Source organism: Gekko japonicus, unplaced genomic scaffold, assembly GCF_001447785.1.
Source record: "Gekko japonicus isolate JY-2015 unplaced genomic scaffold, Gekko_japonicus_V1.1 scaffold5, whole genome shotgun sequence".
NCBI lineage: Eukaryota > Metazoa > Chordata > Lepidosauria > Squamata > Gekkonidae > Gekko > Gekko japonicus.
Genome location: NW_015168652.1, coordinates 1995324 through 2014162, shown reverse-complemented (window position 1 = coordinate 2014162; position 18839 = coordinate 1995324). Strand labels below are relative to the sequence as shown.

Here is an 18839-nt window from a genome sequence, read left to right as displayed (position 1 = left end):
AGCCGTGGAGTCTTGTGAGCAAAAATTCTACTTTGTGAGCTACTGGGCATTAAAGTTGTGAGCGAGCGATTTGGCTACTGCATAAATTAGTTTGCTCTGGAGCTATCCTTCCTGAGCTACGGCAAAAATGTGTGAGCCGGAGGCTAGATAACTGTGAGCTAGCTCACACTAACTCAGTTTAGAGGGAACACTGCTGGTAGAATATCCCCTGCAGTAGGAGAGAGCCCCTCAGCAGCACATGGCAACACAGCTCTGGTCCTTTTTCCCCTTCTGTGGCCCATTCTCACCCCCTCAGGTGCTCCAGAGCCAGTTTGGTGTAGTGATTAAGAGCGATGGACTTTAATTTAAGCGTTGGCTGGGGAACACAGTGCACATCATGCAGAGAAGGCTCACTGCATGACCAAAAGAGGGTCCCTATCCTTCCTCTTCCTCATGTAGCTAACAAGAGTAGACAGGGGAATTAACAGTACAGACTCCCAGTGTCTTTTCAGCCTGCTCTTTTGAATCTGAGCTGCAGACCAGAGCGTAGCCCGCAGGTCTGCATGCCCCACCCATCCTGCAATGGGGCTGACATCTGGGTGCAGGCTGCAGGAATGTGCTTGAGAGGTGACAGCCAGTGCTGGGCCTGATTGCCCAAAGTCACTGTGGCTCTAAAAGGTCACTGACAAGTACTGGAGACACTCCCCTTCTTACCTCTGTTGTGGGTAGAAGAAAGGAAAAGCCCTGTCTATAGAGTTTCTGAAGACTCCACTGATCCCTACGAAGCATGTACTTTAAACTGGGGAAATGATTATTTTGTGTGATTTGAGAGACTGAGCTCCCACTGAAGTTCCAGGGGCCTTGGGGATTTTCTCTGCACTTCTGAGACCCTCTGACTCCTTGAGGATCACTTCCAAATGCATACTGTCAGTATGTACAAGGGTGTACATATAAGAAGCTCAAGGAAATGCAACCCTTAATGTTTGCAGTAGCTCATGTAAGGAAAAAGTTTTAATTTCAAGAACACACACACAAGCTTTAGCAGCAATAAATGTCAAAATGTAATGTCTACATTTTTATGTCAGGTTTTTACACATTGACAATACTTGGGGGGAACAAGTTCATTTGTTAAAAATGTTGCATTGCAAAATGGTACCAGACAAAATATACTATGTCGTCTAAGACATACAAATATGAGATGATCTGTGGTATAAAATAGGTTTGGATCCTCAGGAACGGTAAGCGTGAAGATACAAATTGGCAAAAATCCCTCATACTCTCCCCAAATGGGGTAGCACCTTAGGATCCAAACCATCTAATATTATTTGTTCATGACACATTCTGGCCAGTTCCAGAAATCTGTCTGGTAGTAACTCGCTTCTCTTACAGATGACTATAAAACAGAAAATAGTGCCTCCAACTCTGTATCAAGAGGTTTCACTTACGTAACAAACATACTACACAGCATGTGTGTTAGCTGAAAATAAACTGAGTGACCTACTTTCCCATTTTTATTTTGAAGCTGCAGCTCTTCAGAGCTACATCACAAGTTATTTTATAAGGACGGTTCAAATTGTCAGTGGTGAAACTGTTACAGAGGGTTCTGAATACAGAGAGTTCTCTTTTATCTGAACAGCATGCCACCCTAGAACAGCCCATTGGTAACACTAGCTGCCTTCACATAGGGTGAGAAAAGCTGCCTAATGTCACACCATTTTGTATTCCTGCAATATGTGGCAAAACCGCAGTCCGATAATACATAGCTGGAAAAGAACTCTTGCAAGAATATTGGGAAATTGCATCATCTTGCTTTCACTGGAAGAAAGTTACACACATGCTTCAGTCTCCCATGGCAGTCACCAAGACATAAAAGTGCTTTTATGTTATACCTGGCTCAAGTTGGCCAACCTGCCAAGCTCTTGTTCCTACAATGAAGTTTGCCTTTGGACAAGCTGCCATATTATAACACGGGTGGTAACTACTGCAACAGCACTAGTAGCACTTCAGGAGGTCTAACAAAAACTGACTTTACAATACACATGTCCTGCCATCAGCTACCTGGCCTGCATTTTAGCACATTCTGTATCTTTGTTGGTGACTGTACATTGCTTCTCAGCGAGACTGGCACCTGTCACTATCTCGTGTTTATTTTAATTAAAACATTTCTGTGCTGCCTTTCCACCCGAACAGGCTCCCCAGAGCAGTAACCATTAAAATGTCAATGTTCCCTTCAATGCAAGTCTGCTTCAGTGCAATCATGGCACCTTAATGTATGAGAAAGTGATCCATTGTCATCTACTAATAAGCGTAGGTCACTGAGGAAAAACTTGATTCAGTTGAAGAAGGGCAGTATGCAAATGGTACAAAGTAACATTGAACATTAAGACTTTTTCAGCTGCAGGAAGGTGCTCTTTAAAAAACAACAACAATGAATGAAATGGCATCTGGTTGGGAAATTCTTTAAAATGTTTAGACAATGCAAGTCACAGATGTTTGGTATGATAATGCCTTTTGGTAACAATGGCAGACAGGCATCTCCAGGGGAAAGAACAGGAATTAATCCCTTTTTCCATTTCCTCCTCCCCAACATAGTGCAATATTATCTGCTGGTATGTATCTGAACAAAAAGAGAAACCTGAAAAATTTCTGCAGGAAAAATCCTAGGTGGTTCCAATTATTTTGAGGGAATATTAAGGCTTTGAATTCCTTGGGCAGTTTCACAGCAGAAAACTATCTGCCCCACTGCCATGTCACGTGCCCTGAGTAGACAGTCTGAAGCTCTGTATCATCTGTGCAAAGTATGCACATGTGGAGAGGTACCCATCCATGTACTTCCATGAAATCAGTTCTGCTCCTGTAATTCAGGCATAAAAGAGTCAGCACCTAATGGCATCTGTGAGGCAGAACGGACTTTCAGTTGGCTGGTAAGTACAGCATCATGAATACTGGGAAACAGCAAGTCTCTTTGGGTAGGCTTGTCAAAGAACTGCAGTCTAACAAGATTGTCCATAACAGACCCTGCAAGGGGGTAAAAAAACATACACATTTATAACAGTGAAATGGACGATAGAAACCAGAGCAGTGTCACCATGAACAAATATGCTTACCATTGCAGCCAGTTATATACACTGAAATGCCAATGTCTTCGTATTCTTTTATGATCTACAGCAGAGCAGAAATTAACTCGTGGTTAACGTTCTGTGTCTAACAGCCCTCACAATCAGCATACAACAAGAATAAGATGTTTTTAAAAGCCACTGTTGAAAGATTATTTCTCTTTAAAAGGCTGTCTCTTTCCTACAACAAAATACAAGTTTTCTGGTGCTCCAGCACAACTAATTTGGGAAATATACTTTTTGAAAATTACCAAGGAAATACTTGGATTCTATAAAGAAAGGAAAAAATGTTAAGGCAGTAATCCCCAACACTGTGCCTGCCAATGGGTTCCTTGGAGCCCATCTGATTCTTTCCCAAAGCAAACAGCCAGTCCTGGTTGTCCTTCCTCTAATTGGTGAAAATGTTTCTCACTAAGTTTGGGGGCCTCTGATCTAAGGACATGAAACAGCCAGAAGATTTCTGGCTCAAGCTCTGAGGTTATGCAGGACAATGTGCTAATCATGCCTTGGGCCCTTCAACCTGGAACATGCGACAGCATTTTCTTTTCTGTAAATGCCTTAAAAGTCACAATATGGGGAGGGAATGACAGATGTTACGTACTGATTTTAAGGTTTTTACTCCAACTGAATCTACAAAGTTCACTGGTGAAAAATCCAAAATGATGGACTGTATGTTGATCCCCGGCTTCATAAAATGTTCAAGTTCATCAGGAGAAGAGTTCTGTGTTGTGGCTTCTGTGGCTGAGACTTTTCCATTGACTGACAGTTCATCCTTCGGCATTTCTTGTTTCATGCCATTTTCTACATCATCACTAGTCTGAGGGAGAACAAAATCAGACTTTAATACAGGCATCTTTTAAAACAACTTCTAATTTCCATTTCTGAAGATTAATTTGACTTCAGAAAAAACGACTAAAACAGGGCTGATCTACAAATCTGGAGTAGAAAACTCATTCTACTCAAATATTTATACGCAGAGATATGTCACAATGGTATTTCTTGATCTATGTATAACCAAAAAACTACCCTGTCCCAAACCTTTTGCTGATATTTGGGATCAGTCCACTGATGATTTTGAGATAGAAGAGTCTCCACAAATTATCTTTTCCTTCCAATAACCACACAGTGAATTGTGTGGAAGATGCCACTCCTTCCATGTAGAATCATAGAATTACAGAGTTGGAAGGGGCCATACAGCCCATCTAGTCCAACCCCCGCTCAATGCAGGACCAGCCTAGAGCATCCCTGACAAGTGTTTGTACTGCCAGTGAGGGGGAGCTCACCACCTCTCTTAAGCAGTTGACTCCACTGTTGAAAAAGCATTTTTCCTAATATCCAGCTGGCACCTTCCAGCCCTTAATTTAAACCCATTATTGCAAGTCCTATCCTCAGCTGTCAACAGGAATAGCTCCCTGCCCTCTAAGTGACAGCCCTTCAAATGCTTAAAGAGAGCAGTCACGTCCCCCCCTCAACCTCCTCCAGACTAAACATTCCCAAGTCCCTCATAGGGCTTGGTCTCCAGGCCCCCGATCATCCTCTTCGCTCTCCTCTACACCCGCTCCATTCTGTCCACATCCTTTTTGAAATAAGGCCTCCGGAACTGCACACAATACTCCAGGTGCAGCGTACAGTGGAACTATGACAGCTTACTATTTGGATGTTATGCCTCTGCTGATACTCCCCAAGGCTGCATTAGCCTTTTTTGTCACTGCATCACACTGGCTGCTCATATTTAACTTTCGGTCCACCCGTATCCCAAGATCTTGTTCACACACACGCTGCTACTCAGAAGTGTATCCCCCATCCAGTATGCGTGTTCCTCATTTTTGTTACCCAGATGTAGAACTTGGCACATCCTTGTTAAATTGCATCTTGTTCACATCCACCCACTTTTCCAGTGTGTTCAGATCTTGTTGAATTCTATCTCTATCTTATGGTGTGTTCACTGCTCCTCCACTTTTTGACATGTTGGAAAATCACTGTGGTGTGTGTAAGCTTGCATTTTCATAAGATAATGAATTATCTTTCCACTCGTGGTTGTGTGAATCAGCCAATAGTTTCTCCTTATTTCAAAGAAGGTTTTTATAGATCTCAGGTTTCCAAAAATGTAAACTTGTGGTCCTACATTCATGCTTTTTGGATGTTCATGAATTTTTGTATTCATGAAAGTTTATGCTGGAATACTGTTAGTCTTTACGGTGCTGGTGGATTTCTGTTTTACTTTTGGAGGCCTTCCTTAAACATCCAGGACATCATTCGGTAAGACCAACAAGCGCAAGTGAAGTGACACCACAACTTTATGTTGCCCTCTGAGGGATACATGCTCTGGTAATCAAACCAAGATTTAGTTTTGATAGCCATCTTAGGGCTGATTCTCGATTTCTTAACTGTAGCTAATGAGAAATATGCCACGCTTACCAGTTTCAAGACTGCTTTCTTCTCACGTTTATGCAGTTGCTTTAGTTCCTTGACATGTCTTTTCTGGGCTTTCTTCCTTGCGGCCAATATTGCACAGGCATCGACACCAGTCTACCACAGAAAGAGAGGCAAGCTCAGTCTGATCAAAGATTCACAGGCTCAAAGGTGGTGCTCTTGCTTAAAGCCATAAAACAATTGTTAATCTTTAAAGTGTTGCTTTGCAAACATAGCAAAATGTATCTCATATGGCTTAGAGCTGCAACATGTGATCAAAACATGCATGTGATGCACATATGTCTGGACTGTTCCTCTTTCAGGTGGTTGGTGAGAAATGCCTGTCTTAAAGCCTAGGATCCAAGGGTTGATTGAGATACTGTAATAACCCTGGTGTAAGCTGAACCAAGTGGCCCTTGACAGAGTCAAAATGGCTTAGAACCAGGTTGTGGTGAGAATTACAAGTGGACTAGGCTACATCAGTTGTCTTCACCGATGCAGGCTGCGTTCCAGACAAGTGGACACTGTGGCTCTGCTAACACCTCAAGGGATTCTTGAATCTGCTTGTTCCTGGCCACCAGAGACCTACACCCTGTAGCTTGGAATGTTCCAGAGACCCTCCACAGCAGTGGCCCACCGGGAACTTGCCCACTAAGTTAAAGCCCCAGTTCGCCCCTGGTCATGACCAGTGTTCCCTCTAAGCTGAGTTAGTGTGAGCTAGCTCACAGTTTTTTAGCCCCCCAGCTCACATATTTTGGTCTTCGCTCAGGAAGGATGGCTCCAGAGCAAACTAATTTATGCAGTAGCCAAATCGCTCACTCACAACTTTAATGCCAGTAGCTCACGAAAAAGAATTTTTGCTCACAAGACCCCACAGCTTACAGGGAGCATTGGTCATGACACTGAAAAGATGAGGTTTAGAAAGCTGAAGCATCAACTCCTGATCTGTGGAGAGGAAACACATTCCAATTTGTCCAGGTGCCTGCATTTGGACCTAATGGTGAACTGGATCCTAGGCTTCCCTAGGGTGGTTTAATCATGCACTGTGCATAAGGGGAGGAAGGAAGGGGCAGTGGACTATGCAAGCACTACTGATGGCAGCCAGAATATTGGAATGCTTCTCTGTCTAAAAATAAAAGAATCCTGCTGTGTACTAGACTATAATTCTAGGCTAGCATTCTCCCAAACATACTACATTTGTATATGAAGGGAGGGCATTTTGCCTTTTTATAATTTTTAAAGATAGAGGAGTTTTTAAACATTAAATTGCCCAGTCCATCTGTGGACTGGGGCAATATAGTCCAGCAACTGATAAACTGCACAAGTCTTCCTTTTGTTTTAAATGTAAATTTTCAGCAGGACAGAGGAATTGGGGGAACTCACCTTTTTCTTCAGTGCACTGACATACAGGTCACTGTTGGCAAAATACAGTGAGGAGTTTGCCTGAAATATTTTGATTCCTGGGCATTCTTTCACCTAAGGAACAAAGGGGGGGGGGGAAGTAAGCACTCCTTTCACAGCTTGTGTTGGTATTTCTGCCAAACAGAACTTCCATGAAAGGCACCATCATCCTGGAATATACCGTGTATTGGACCAGAAAGCAATGTGTATGAAGGTCCCAGATTATTGTTTCCTTAACACCAGACTTCCTGAGACGGAAGGTGTAAGGGAAAGGGGTGATGAACCATAAAATTACACTCAGCAGCAGAATTTTGCAGGTATCATCTCTAAAGAGTAACCATTAGGGCTGACAACTGCCTGGAGGGGGAAAAATCCCATCCCTTTAATAGATTCTTAATGTGTGAAAATGGGCAGCTGAGACTTTTGACAGCATGGAGGTATTTAACATCACCTGGTAAATAACATCCTATTAAACCATTACTAAAGGGACATTTTTTCCTCTAGACAACTGGCAATCCTACTGACCATTGTTCTTCATCAAAGCAGTCCCTCCCCCAAAGTTCTCTACTTTGTGGCTTCCTGCAGTCCTTCTCCAATGGGATCCTCTAACAGAATTCTGTCTGTCTTCTGACCTTGCAGTTGACCTAGTTCTTTCTAGATGGCATCACTGGCCCCAACTAAAAATCTAGCATATTGGGGAGAAAAATTCTATGCCAACTACATCCCTGCTGTGCTAGTTACCTACAGAGAGCTTCTAATGTAGGGGAATACTACCAAAAACATGATTCTCCACCTGCCATCTAATATGGTGTCCTTTCTACCACCTCTTCATTGTATTACAAGGGCATATCAGGCCTGAAGTGTGGCAGACAGCAGAGTAGGAATTTAGCTCACAATCTCAGTCCATGGAAAATGTGAAGCATAGGGAAAAGTCTACCAACATGCACAAGAAAAAGCCACTCCATGGCACACACAAACACACTTGCTGAATTCCCTTCTGATCTCCACTCGTGGTTCAAGTTACTCCCTGGTTGTAAATACAGACAGCTGCAAGTTCCTTCCTGGCCCACTTACCCTGACCATGGCTTTCCATGTAGGGGTCTAGACTGGTGTGAACAGAATTTAACTCTCATGAGATAATCGATAGGAGGAGGACAGGAGGATCCTAAAGGAGTTTCTTATGGTTCCCCCTTCCCCACTTTAATCTCCTCCAATGTTAAATTCTCATGATGATGCTGACTCTCATCTGCCTCCTAAGAAGCGTAAAGATACCTAATGCCATCCTACCTCTTCATACTCTTCCACATCACAGTAAATGTCCGTATCATGAATCTGGCCAAGGATTCTGTACTGTGGACTGTAGAGAAATATAAGCAAAAGTGATCACGGTACTGACAGACTACATAAAAGCAATCTCTCTGTCAGGAACTGATCTAGGGCATAACCTCTTTGGAAGGCCCACTCAAGATAGGGGCCAGTTATCCAAAAAGAATGACCCATTCCCGGGGGGGGGGGGGGGAGGCGGCTCAAGTACCAAAGCAAACTGAGAAGGGAGAGGGACATGAGGCAGAAGGTGTATAAGGAATGATTAGGCCACTAAGGAGGAAGCAACAGGCAGGAATTAGGCCTGAGATGGGAGGTTAACAGGGTTAGGATGGCCAGAGGGTACAGGCCAGGCAAGCTGAGGACAGCACTGTTAACATTCTCCAGGTGAGGTAGGCCCCCCCCCCCCCCCCCCCCCCCCCCGCCCCCGATTACTTAGATCTTTGGACTCTGCTGCAATTTACATATATTGTGTGCTGCTCTGGGGACTTTTGAGCAAAGTAGGATACCAACCAAATCCATATAAAAACCAATTAAATAGCCCAGGAAACATATTAACCCCCACCCACAGGATCCCCATCTTCATCAACTGTGTGCCTATTGCAGTGTTTGAATATAGTAATCCAAGCAGGTTTTTCTGCTCGAGGACAGTTCGTTCAGCAAAAGTCAAAGGAGCAAATAGCAAAGCAATTTTAAAATTAAGCCTCTTTGACAGTCAAATTCCATCAACTAATCGAAAATCCCCCAATTACAAAGAGAAATCTCAGTCCCGGCTTTATAAAAATAACAAAAGTACTCGAGTCTATATAAAACTGTACAATACTATCAATGACAGAAAGAAAAATGTCAGTTTTCACAGGCAGACAACTTGGCTCATAGAGTCAAAGGTATTTTTCTGTGACAGATTTAACTTGCAACTGAGCTCACCTAAGACTGTTTTGCTCCTACCTTTCCTTCTGGATCTCTTGTAAGAAGCTTGCTTTAACTGGAGGTTTCCTTGAATGCAACTATTAAAAGGCACTCAAAGAAGAAAGAGGACCTTGCTATTTCCTGGCTGTTTGCAGCACTATAAGCTTTCCCCTTTGTTAGGAATGAAAACTGGGTTTATATGAACTCCCAAATGCCACTTTTACTATAATGTCTGGGCTGAGATTCAGGTCACAGCAATGACTCTGCAAATACTTCTCTGATGAAGCAGAAGTCCCATTTCTTCATAATGTGTCTGACAAACGCTAACATTAAATTGGGCATTTGTTAAGCAACTTTGAGAAAGAAAGAAGGAAAGAGAAGAAAAGAAAGAAAAGTTTTTCCCCAAAAACTGATCTAAAAAAAATTGTCAGGGTGGTTACTATACTGAATTATTGCTCTCTTTTGTATTTTGGTTAGTCTTTTATATTATTTTTAATTCAGATGTCCTTTCAAAGCCTGGCAGACCTGTGCAAATGTTTGCTTTGTCTAAGGGTTATCCTTAGTGACATACCTCAAATTACTCCAGCAGGGGGCAGAATTCTTTGGGAGCTGTTCAACCAGTGACAAGCACAGCCAGTTACCTTGGCAGCCATCTTGATGTCCATCATCTTTCTAACAATTGTGTTTTAACTATACAACTGTGCTACTGGATTGAAGACTCTCTGCTTTATAAAACAAGAGCTGAACTGAATTTTGCTGTAGACACATGTGCAGTTGACCCAGAAGGAGATAATTTCTTTTTTACTCCCCCCACAACAGTTTTGATAGGAGAATAGGGGGGAAACAGTTCGCCTCACCTTTGTGTTCTGTATACGATGGTAATCAGTGCAAAACCTACAGCCGTGAGCAGACCATAGTCCAGCCCCAGGAAAACTGAGCCCAAGAATGCTACAATCCAGATAGCCTAAACATTAAAAAAAAAATCAAAATATCTAACCAGCTGTTTACAGACCTCTACTTTTCTATAGTCCCAAAGAGAAGGGTGGTCAGGCCACATCAAACAAAGACACCAAGGACAACATGAAAGAGATTACAAATGTCAGCATGGTCAGACTGAGGCATTTCCACATCTTGCTTCCAAAAAAAAAAAGGTGGGGGTGGGAGAGACCAACTCAGGGCCTAAACAGTGACTGGATGGATGAAACCCTAGCACAGACCATCACATACTAATGCCGAATCTGTTTGCTTACCTCAAATCTAGCTGCTTGAAGACATCTTCACAATACATGAAATACATTCCTAATTGTTCCTATAAACAGCACCATGAGGAAATTTTCCAACGTGTTGCATTTTTGCTGTCTCTCAGTTTCTAACACTGCAATTCCAAGAACCCTTTCCTGGAAGGAAGCCCCATTGAATAGAACTGAGTAGGATTCTGAGTAGACGTACTTAGGATTGCTCTCTAAATTAAGTAAGCATTTCCCTTCTCAAATAGCATTACAAAAGAACAGGTCATCTCCAGCAACACAGAGGATACATGACTCCAAGCTTAATTTGGATTGGAGAAATGCTTGTGCTTGGTCCTTCTAAATCTCCTGCAGGCTGCTTCAGGGTGGCAAGAGTTCTTAAAAAAACTTGCAGCATCCTGGATTGAGGGAGTGGATAGAAATAAGGGTTGTGAGGTGGTACCTCAGCATATACCACCAATTCTGTGCTGCCAGATGCTTTAACCATACCTGTTGTTTCTCTGGTCATTTACAAACAACCTCTGCTCTGCATTCTGATAACGGTAGGCCTCACCCTGGCCAACAAGTGTGGGCAAGTCACCCATGGACCAGTTATTCAGAGAGAAGGGGACCCCTGGAGGCCAGATGGGGATACTATTCTTTGTTAAGAATTGCCAAGAGAAGGAAGCAAGCAAAGTGTGTTCACTAGACAGATGCAGCCTTACAAATAGGGTTGCCAAATCCAAATTGTCTGGGAGCGGGGGGCTCCCGGACGGCGTCCTCTTCGTGCGCATGCGCACCGCGTGTGCATCACCCGGAAGAGACGTCACACGCTGGGGGCGGGGCCACACCATTTGAGGGGAAAACGAAGAGTTTTCCCCTCAAATGGTGTGGCCCCGCCCCCAGCGTGCGACGTCACTTCCGGGTGATGCACACGCGGGGGTGGGGTTTCCCCCGGGCCCCGATTCCATGGGAGCGGGAATCGGGGCTCGAAACCGGGGGGAATTCCGCCCCCCGGGGCGGGTTGGGAACCCTACTTACAAAGCCTATAATTCATCTCCTGTATATTTTATGCCTTATTCTTCTCAATCTCATTACACTTACTCCTTTTGAGGTCTAGAACTTACTTCTCCTTCCCTTTGATTCTTCCAGAGCAAGTTCCTCTGTATGAGCAGAATACTGGACCACTGCACAAAATTATCAGTTGTTTTGCAAAAAACATTAAAGGCATACTTTGATTTGCATGAACTCACTCACTAGTTCAATCTTGCTGGTTCTCCAGAAGTGAACAATATCTCCAAACTGTTTGAACATGCCTTTCAGATTGACCATTACAATGGCTGCAAGCACGGCCTAGAAAAACATAATGGGCAAACTTTTACTTTCTGAATTCCTTTCAAAACTGAATTGATGTGCAAATGTTATGTAAACCAAAAGAGAGGAGGTCTATTGGTATGTGTGCTTTCATTACATACATTACTAATTCAGACAGCCCTACTCTACACCCCCCTCCTGGAAAGAGGAATAACGATGTTGCCTCATTAAATTCTAGCTTCTAAAACAGAGATTTGTGCCAATTTACTGAAACAGCAGTCCAATGACCTGTCATCTTTATTAGAGAACTTTGTACCGCTCCAGTTTCTCTTCTGGATTCCATCATTTAAGTAATCTACGGCCAGTATTGATCCATGGAACGTACATGGAAATAAACTTTACCTCTAGTTTCTTTGACACACTATTTTCCAAGTCTTTTGCCAAGCCTCTTGTGAAATTCTTCCAGCTCCCGCAATCTGTAGACTAACCAACCTGAAGGGCATAACCACTAACATAACTGAAAACCACCTCTCCTAATATGTTCCCATGCACCTATCGCAGTCTTCTGGCTGCCACCATCTAGTTGTTCCTCTGCTTAAAGTTGGCCACCTGGCATCTCCAAGAGCTCGTTCTTTCTTTATTGCAGCTCCCATCTTTTGGAACAGACTCCCTAAGGATGCGAGGGGGGGATACCATCTTTAAGAGACACTGGAAAGACATTTCAGTTGCAATGGATTTTAATGAGGTTTAAGTTGCAAGCATTATTGGGGGGTGGGTAGTCGGGGTTTTTTTTAATATATTTTACAGATTCTTTTGATCTTAGGGTTGTAAGCTGCCTTGGGCCACAGGGAAAGACACACTGGCACTTGGCATGAGGGTTCCTTCTACTCTGAGGAAGGGAGGGCATCTTAGCATAGGTGATTCCCTCAATCAGTTAAGGAGGCAGGTCTTAGTTTCAAATATCCTGTCCCCAGTGGTGGGGGTCACCGTACTCTCAGTTCAGGTGCTCCCCAAACCGTATAATACCTTCTCCTAAAGCTCAGAGAGAAAACTATAAAAGGTTGAACATACTGGGATAAATACTGCACAGCTCTGAACCCAAAGGGACACTGAATGAGAAGACAGGAAGACCATTAGCCATGTAATAGAAATATATATCTGGAGACAGACGGACACATGGTCGGCCCAAATTGCCCCCTCCCTTACTTAGAGCAGGACAAGATATGTCCCCTTCCTCAAAGCAGAAGGAACGCTCGTGGGAAGTGTCGATGCATTCAGATGGGTAGCCATGTTTGTCTGAAGCAATAGAACAAAGTTTGGGTCCAGGGGCACCTTTAAGGCCCACAAAGTTTAATTCTGGGTATAAGCTTTCATGTGCACGCACACGTCATCAGATACCAATAGTGCTAATGTTTTTTTCTCACTCTGAGGGGGAGGACATCTCAGTATGGACTGTCCAAAAGCAGTTACTTCCACGGCAGATGGGGGGTGCCTGACCTGTTTTGTTTGAAAAATTAATGGAGAAAAGACAAAAACTGCTTCTATTTGGCACATAACAGGTATATATGATTAATGTCAGGACTGTATTTGGACTGGGCCTTTGTAGTGATTTTTAAGTATATTTGGAATAACTACTTGATTTATCATACCTGGAACCATATAAGCATCGAGATTTTTCCATGGAACGACCCTATTAGAAGTGTGTTTCCATTTAGGAGATTATACCTATCTGGATTAGTTCCTGGGTTATAGTTACTAAGTTTAAATAATCATTGTGTAAGTAAGGATTATGCTATAATAAGTATTTTTACTTATGGCAAGACTAATGATCTGGCCTCTGTTAGCTGCCCTGAGCCCACTGGGGAGGGCGGGATACAAGTGTAAAAATAAAATAAAATAAGTAAATAAATATAATGGTGTTCCATGAGATCCTTCAGGAAGTGATAAGTTTCTGGTACGATTTCTTAATGGTTTAATACTTTATACATATTATTGAAAATGATGATTTTATAATTACTTTATAACATAAGTATTGAGTCCAGTTCATCTCTTTAAAGCATTACTTTATTCTCAAGTGCATTTAAAAGTGGTGGTATCTCATATGGTTTCAGCCTCTAATAATTTTGTTAATCATTTACACCTTTAAGAATGAGATATTCAACATACAGCTGCATGGAATCTATTAGAATAGTTTTCTTTATAGACTAGTTCCAGATTGCTGTAGAGAGCATCTTGCCAGCCAAATTTAAAATTTAGAAGGCTTTCAGCCGGTTAGAAAAGAAGGACTGGTTTGCTCCTAATATAAATTTTAATACAGTGAATGAAGAGCTTTTAAGCCAGCAAAATCAAGGAGGCTTTGTGCACCTATTAGAGAAGACAAGACTGGCTTGCTCCTAATTTAAACACTTGTAAAGCAACTAGGCCTGCCAAATCTCACCAAATCGCGGTGGGGGATCTGCATGTCTTTGCAGAATCCTTACTGTGGGGACGGCGAGATGTGTTGCACCACCGTCGCCAGGACATGACGCTATACGTCGCTTTGGCAACGGGGCTCTGGGGTTACAATCTGATTTCACCTGTATGAAACATACACATAAGAAAGCTCTTACCTGCGGTAATGGTTCAAAGAGGTAACCAATGGCTACAATGACCAAAAGGACCATGACTGAGGACAAGGTGCCAGCAATCTGAACAAGAGACACACAAAGCACATGTCTACTGAGCATCCTGACAAGGGTGTCCCAATCCCACACACTCTTCTCATTGTTTTTCCTATACTTCTTTTAACCTGATAAAATCTGTTCAGTTGGTCAGTATCTGGGGCGCAAACAGAGACAAGCAGCCTTGGATATCTTAATCAGCAATTCTGAGACCCAACATGTGGGAGTGGGGAAAATGTTGGATTGGAGAAATCTGGATTCAAATTCCCACTCGGGATGGCTGTGAGGGAAGGCTATGGTCCAAATGAAAAAAACCCTAATGCTACATACCTGAGTTTTCCCTCCAGTGCTCTCCTGGACAAGACTCCGAGACATCGAGCAAGTGATAGCAAAAGTCTGGAAAAAGGATCCTACAGAATTACATATGCCTAATGCAATCAGTTCCTATGGCAAAAGGAAAGAACAGAATACATTTACACTGTCAAATTATTCCAAAGATGGTACATATATTATCTATGATATGCTAAATTATTGAAAAAGACCTGCATAAAAAATTCAACCCCTGAATCCAACAGAATACAAATAAATTTAAGAGGCTGAATCCTGCTAATGGTAGCACCTTCCTCCAGTACAAGATGCTCCCCCTCAATGCAACAGGCTCTTAGTTGAAGAGTCCCTTGGGTCAAGGGAAGGCACCTTCTGGCCAGAGGAAGATATCACCTGCAGTGTAACAGATCTGTGGATCCATCCCACTAAGTTGTGATGAATGCACAAATACTGTATGTCCAAATCTCAATGAAGCTGAAAATGCAGGTGGCCCCAAACTGGGACTTGTAAACAAGGACCTTGGGCTATTAGATCAGCTTAATCAGATGAAACACGTAGTGTAGGGAGAATCTATCCATTCAAAGTAGCATAGGGAGAATCTATCCATTCTTCTTTTACCAACTTGTGAAGAGGCCTTGAAGTGAAACACAGACGCAGTGCTGATGTAATAATGTTTCAGATCTAGCCACCAACAGGAGATTAGGATGTCATATGTACACTTTGAAATACAGAAGTGTGGCATATTTCTGGTATATGAGCTGTAGACATCAACAGCCTATTGGGCAGATGCTCCACTAATTTCAACTGGCTTTTGATCAGACAGGGAGAAAAACATGGATATTAAAACAAACTTGCCTGATTTCCATCAACAGTATAACCATGTTTAAGAGCAAATATCTTGGCCATTGAGATGGTCATGGAAAAACCAACTATAGCTATTGCTATTGCATCTACAAAAACTGATGGTATAAGGTGGATATCGGGTACTTCTGGAGGACGTAACCTGCAAGCAACAAGAGAGAAGACAACAACGTAACAGCAATACTCAACTACATCATCTTAAGATAATTTAATTGCTAATACTTAGCTTACCCTTTGGGGATATTTCCAACTACATCCACTCCATAGGTCTTCGACAGATCCATTCCAAATGAAACACCAGTACCAATTACAACCTTTAAAACACACACACACAAACACTTGGTCAAGTAACAAAAGAGAAGCTAACTTCACTTGGGATGTTTCAACCAAGGGTTTAAAACGGAACACATGAATGTATTCCACACTAACCACTATGATCTCCATTGGGATAGGGACGGGCAGCTTCTTTTTAAAGCGGTCATTGATTTCCTTCCCGCTCAGCAACAAAACCATGCAAATCAGTCCCACAATTAAAGCTGCAACGTTGGTTGTGGTGATGTTTGAAAACACAGCAATCAAACCCTGCAATACAAAATGTGGGAAGCTGTTCATGTATGAGACAGTCAAATCAGAAGTCAGTGATTATACCACACATGGACTGTGATGTCAGATGAGGAATTCAGCACCATGAAAGTCTTGGCTCCCCATCTTAAATCAAGTTCGTTTCTAGTCCTTATGAGTGCTAACACAGGCCTGGAAATACATGGATAATGCTCATGAAACCTCAAAAACCAGAGGAAGCCAAAGAGGATTTTTGTGGTCAATGGATCAGGGCATACAGTCTCATGAACAGAAGCTTCCCAGGAATAACAGAAGTACAATTAACTTTGCAGTGAGGACAAATGTATGCACTTTTTCTTAGTCTGCAATAACATTTAATATAAAATATACCTACACTAATCTAATGATAGGTATCTATGCTGATCGCAAACCTGCAATAGAGAAGCTCAGATTCAGATCAGTACATCTCACTTAGTACTGAAAGCATTGATCCAGAGTTTCTTGCAGTGCAGAAGTTGCTGAAGCCAGCCCAGGCAAGGCTTTTAACTTATGGATACAATGAACCACAAACTCTCAGCTACATTATACTAACATGGTCAGAGCACTGACAGCTCCTGAAACACTGTCATTAGCCAACTCTCCAGAGTGACTGCAAGAAGAAGAGATTAGATTTATACCCTGCCCTTCACTCGGAGTCTCAGACCCTCCCCACAACAGACACCCTCTGAGGTGGGTGGGGCTGAGAGAACTCTGACAGTAATTACTCTTTCAAGGACAGTTCTTGTCAGAACTATGGCTTACCCAAGGTCATCTAGCAGCTGCAAGTGGAGGAGTAGGGAATCAAACCCGGTTCTCCCAGATTAGAGTCCGCACACTTAACCACTACACCAAACTGGCAAGCCTTACCAGACAGTCACATCTGCTTAAAAGTGCATGAACAGACCTGCAGGCCTGGAGTTGCCATGAGGCCTTTAGAGTTATTGTACCAGTGAGTTCATTTACCAAGTAGCAGTGATCTTGCCTGCAATCAGACATGGGATAGCAAGAGAAAAGCATGCAGAACATGATGTATTAAATGTGTCCCCCGTGAGTTTTTGCTCCCCAGCATTTCAGTTTGAATTTTTCTTGGCCATGTTACAAATGCAAGAATCAAAACCACTACACGCAAAAACTCCTAAAATTAAAAAAAAGGATTTTAAAGCCACAAGGTTTATTCAGGATATTTATTAATTAAAATATTTATGGCTTGCTTTTCCCCACCTACCTAGAGGATCACCTTGAGTAGAGGAACAACTAGAAGGTGGCAGCAAGACAGCCACAGTTGGATCACGGGGCCATATGGGAGAGAGATTATGATCTAGCACATGACAATCAAAGAAATGAGATGCTTAAATCCCTTACAAGACCCACAGTTATTAAAATAAATATCTTGACTCTATTTTTATTCTTAATTGATAAAGTCATTGCACATAACGTCCAACTTATGCTAAATGCTGTTGTGGGATAATAAAAAGTCTATAAAACAAATGGCTACTTAAATAAGAATTACTTTGTTTAGATCAGATGAAAGACTCATCTATGTCAGTTCTCTGTCTTTAACGGTGATTATCCCAGTACCCTGGGAAGTCATTCTCTGTTTTTCATCACCAGTTTCTAGACTCAAAAGTATGGTAGCTGAGGGTCCATATAACTGTCATGTTTGAAGGTTTTCAGCAGTCGTAGCTATTTCAGATTACTGAAAAAGTCTAGTGGTTTTTTTTTAAGGGCACATTTACATTACAAAGCCAAATCAGATCAAATTTGCAGGTTGCCAGGTGGGCTCAACTGAAAAAAAATCCAAAAGCAACAATAACTATTAGGATCAAGTAAACTGTCACAAAGCCAAACTGTCACAAAATTTGCTCACTGCTGTGAGACACCAAATCAAACAAATGGTACCCCTTGCCAATGAATAAAGGGAACTGTGACTCTGTAGGGAGTCAAGCCTCTAAGAAAACTTACAAAGTTAAAAGTCTGAGAAATTCTCCATGAAAGACAACAGAGCAAATTTAAACCTGACTGGAATTTCTCTGTCCTCTTGGACTGTGAATTTGCAGTCTTTCTAACTTCAGTCGGCTTTAATTGCTAAGCAATGCTCTGATCACATGTGTTGACACTGTAACTTACATAAAGGCTTGAAAGGGGTCCACTGAATCTTTTTGTCTTGATTCCAAGAAGATACTTCAACTGGGAGGTAAAGACATGCACAGCTGCAGCAGTGGTGAATCCCCGTACCAGGGGCTCTGTGAGGTAAATAGCTACAAATCCAAAACGAAGGAGACCTAAACACAACTGACAGAAAGATGGAAGGGTCATATATGATGAATTTACCATTGTTATCTGAAGCACTTTTAAGGCCAGAACAGCTCAGAAGTTGCTGGTTTAGCACACACTTTCAACACATGGAGCAGGCATGAGCTAGTTTCCATTTATGTTGTTTTAAGTTGTCTTAATTGCTTTTATCTATCTTTTATATGTCTGAATTTTTTGATGTTTCTGATACTGTGTCGTGATCTGCCCCGAGCCCGCTTGTGGGGAGGGTGGAATATAAATTTTAATAATAAAATAAAATAAATAAATTAAAAGTTCTTTCTTTTCTCCCTATTGTTGGAAACATGCAAGCCTCCTCCCATGACTCCTAGCTCAAATACTGAAGACTGCTGGTACTATCAGATCTAACATATGCTTGTTTTTGCAAGAAGTAATGGGGA

The 18839-nt window shown here is 42.2% G+C and overlaps 1 protein-coding gene across 1 annotated transcript in view; it reads right to left on the bottom strand.

Annotated features, from left to right (window-relative positions):
* Positions 1-793: 793 nt before the first annotated feature.
* The window catches only part of SLC26A5 (solute carrier family 26 (anion exchanger), member 5), a 53096-nt gene continuing 35050 nt past the window's right edge, over positions 794-18839 (bottom strand). Inside the window, exons 6-19 of the mRNA XM_015415058.1 lie at positions 18256-18420; positions 15958-16110; positions 15760-15842; positions 15523-15670; positions 14671-14784; positions 14290-14367; positions 11624-11719; positions 9998-10104; positions 8196-8265; positions 6891-6983; positions 5514-5624; positions 3697-3912; positions 3087-3141; positions 794-2997 (exon numbers count right to left, since the gene is read on the bottom strand). Coding sequence (XP_015270544.1) covers positions 2822-2997; positions 3087-3141; positions 3697-3912; positions 5514-5624; positions 6891-6983; positions 8196-8265; positions 9998-10104; positions 11624-11719; positions 14290-14367; positions 14671-14784; positions 15523-15670; positions 15760-15842; positions 15958-16110; positions 18256-18420 — 1665 coding nt within the window. The 3' untranslated portion in view covers positions 794-2821. The remainder of the gene's footprint in view (positions 2998-3086; positions 3142-3696; positions 3913-5513; positions 5625-6890; positions 6984-8195; positions 8266-9997; positions 10105-11623; positions 11720-14289; positions 14368-14670; positions 14785-15522; positions 15671-15759; positions 15843-15957; positions 16111-18255; positions 18421-18839) is intronic.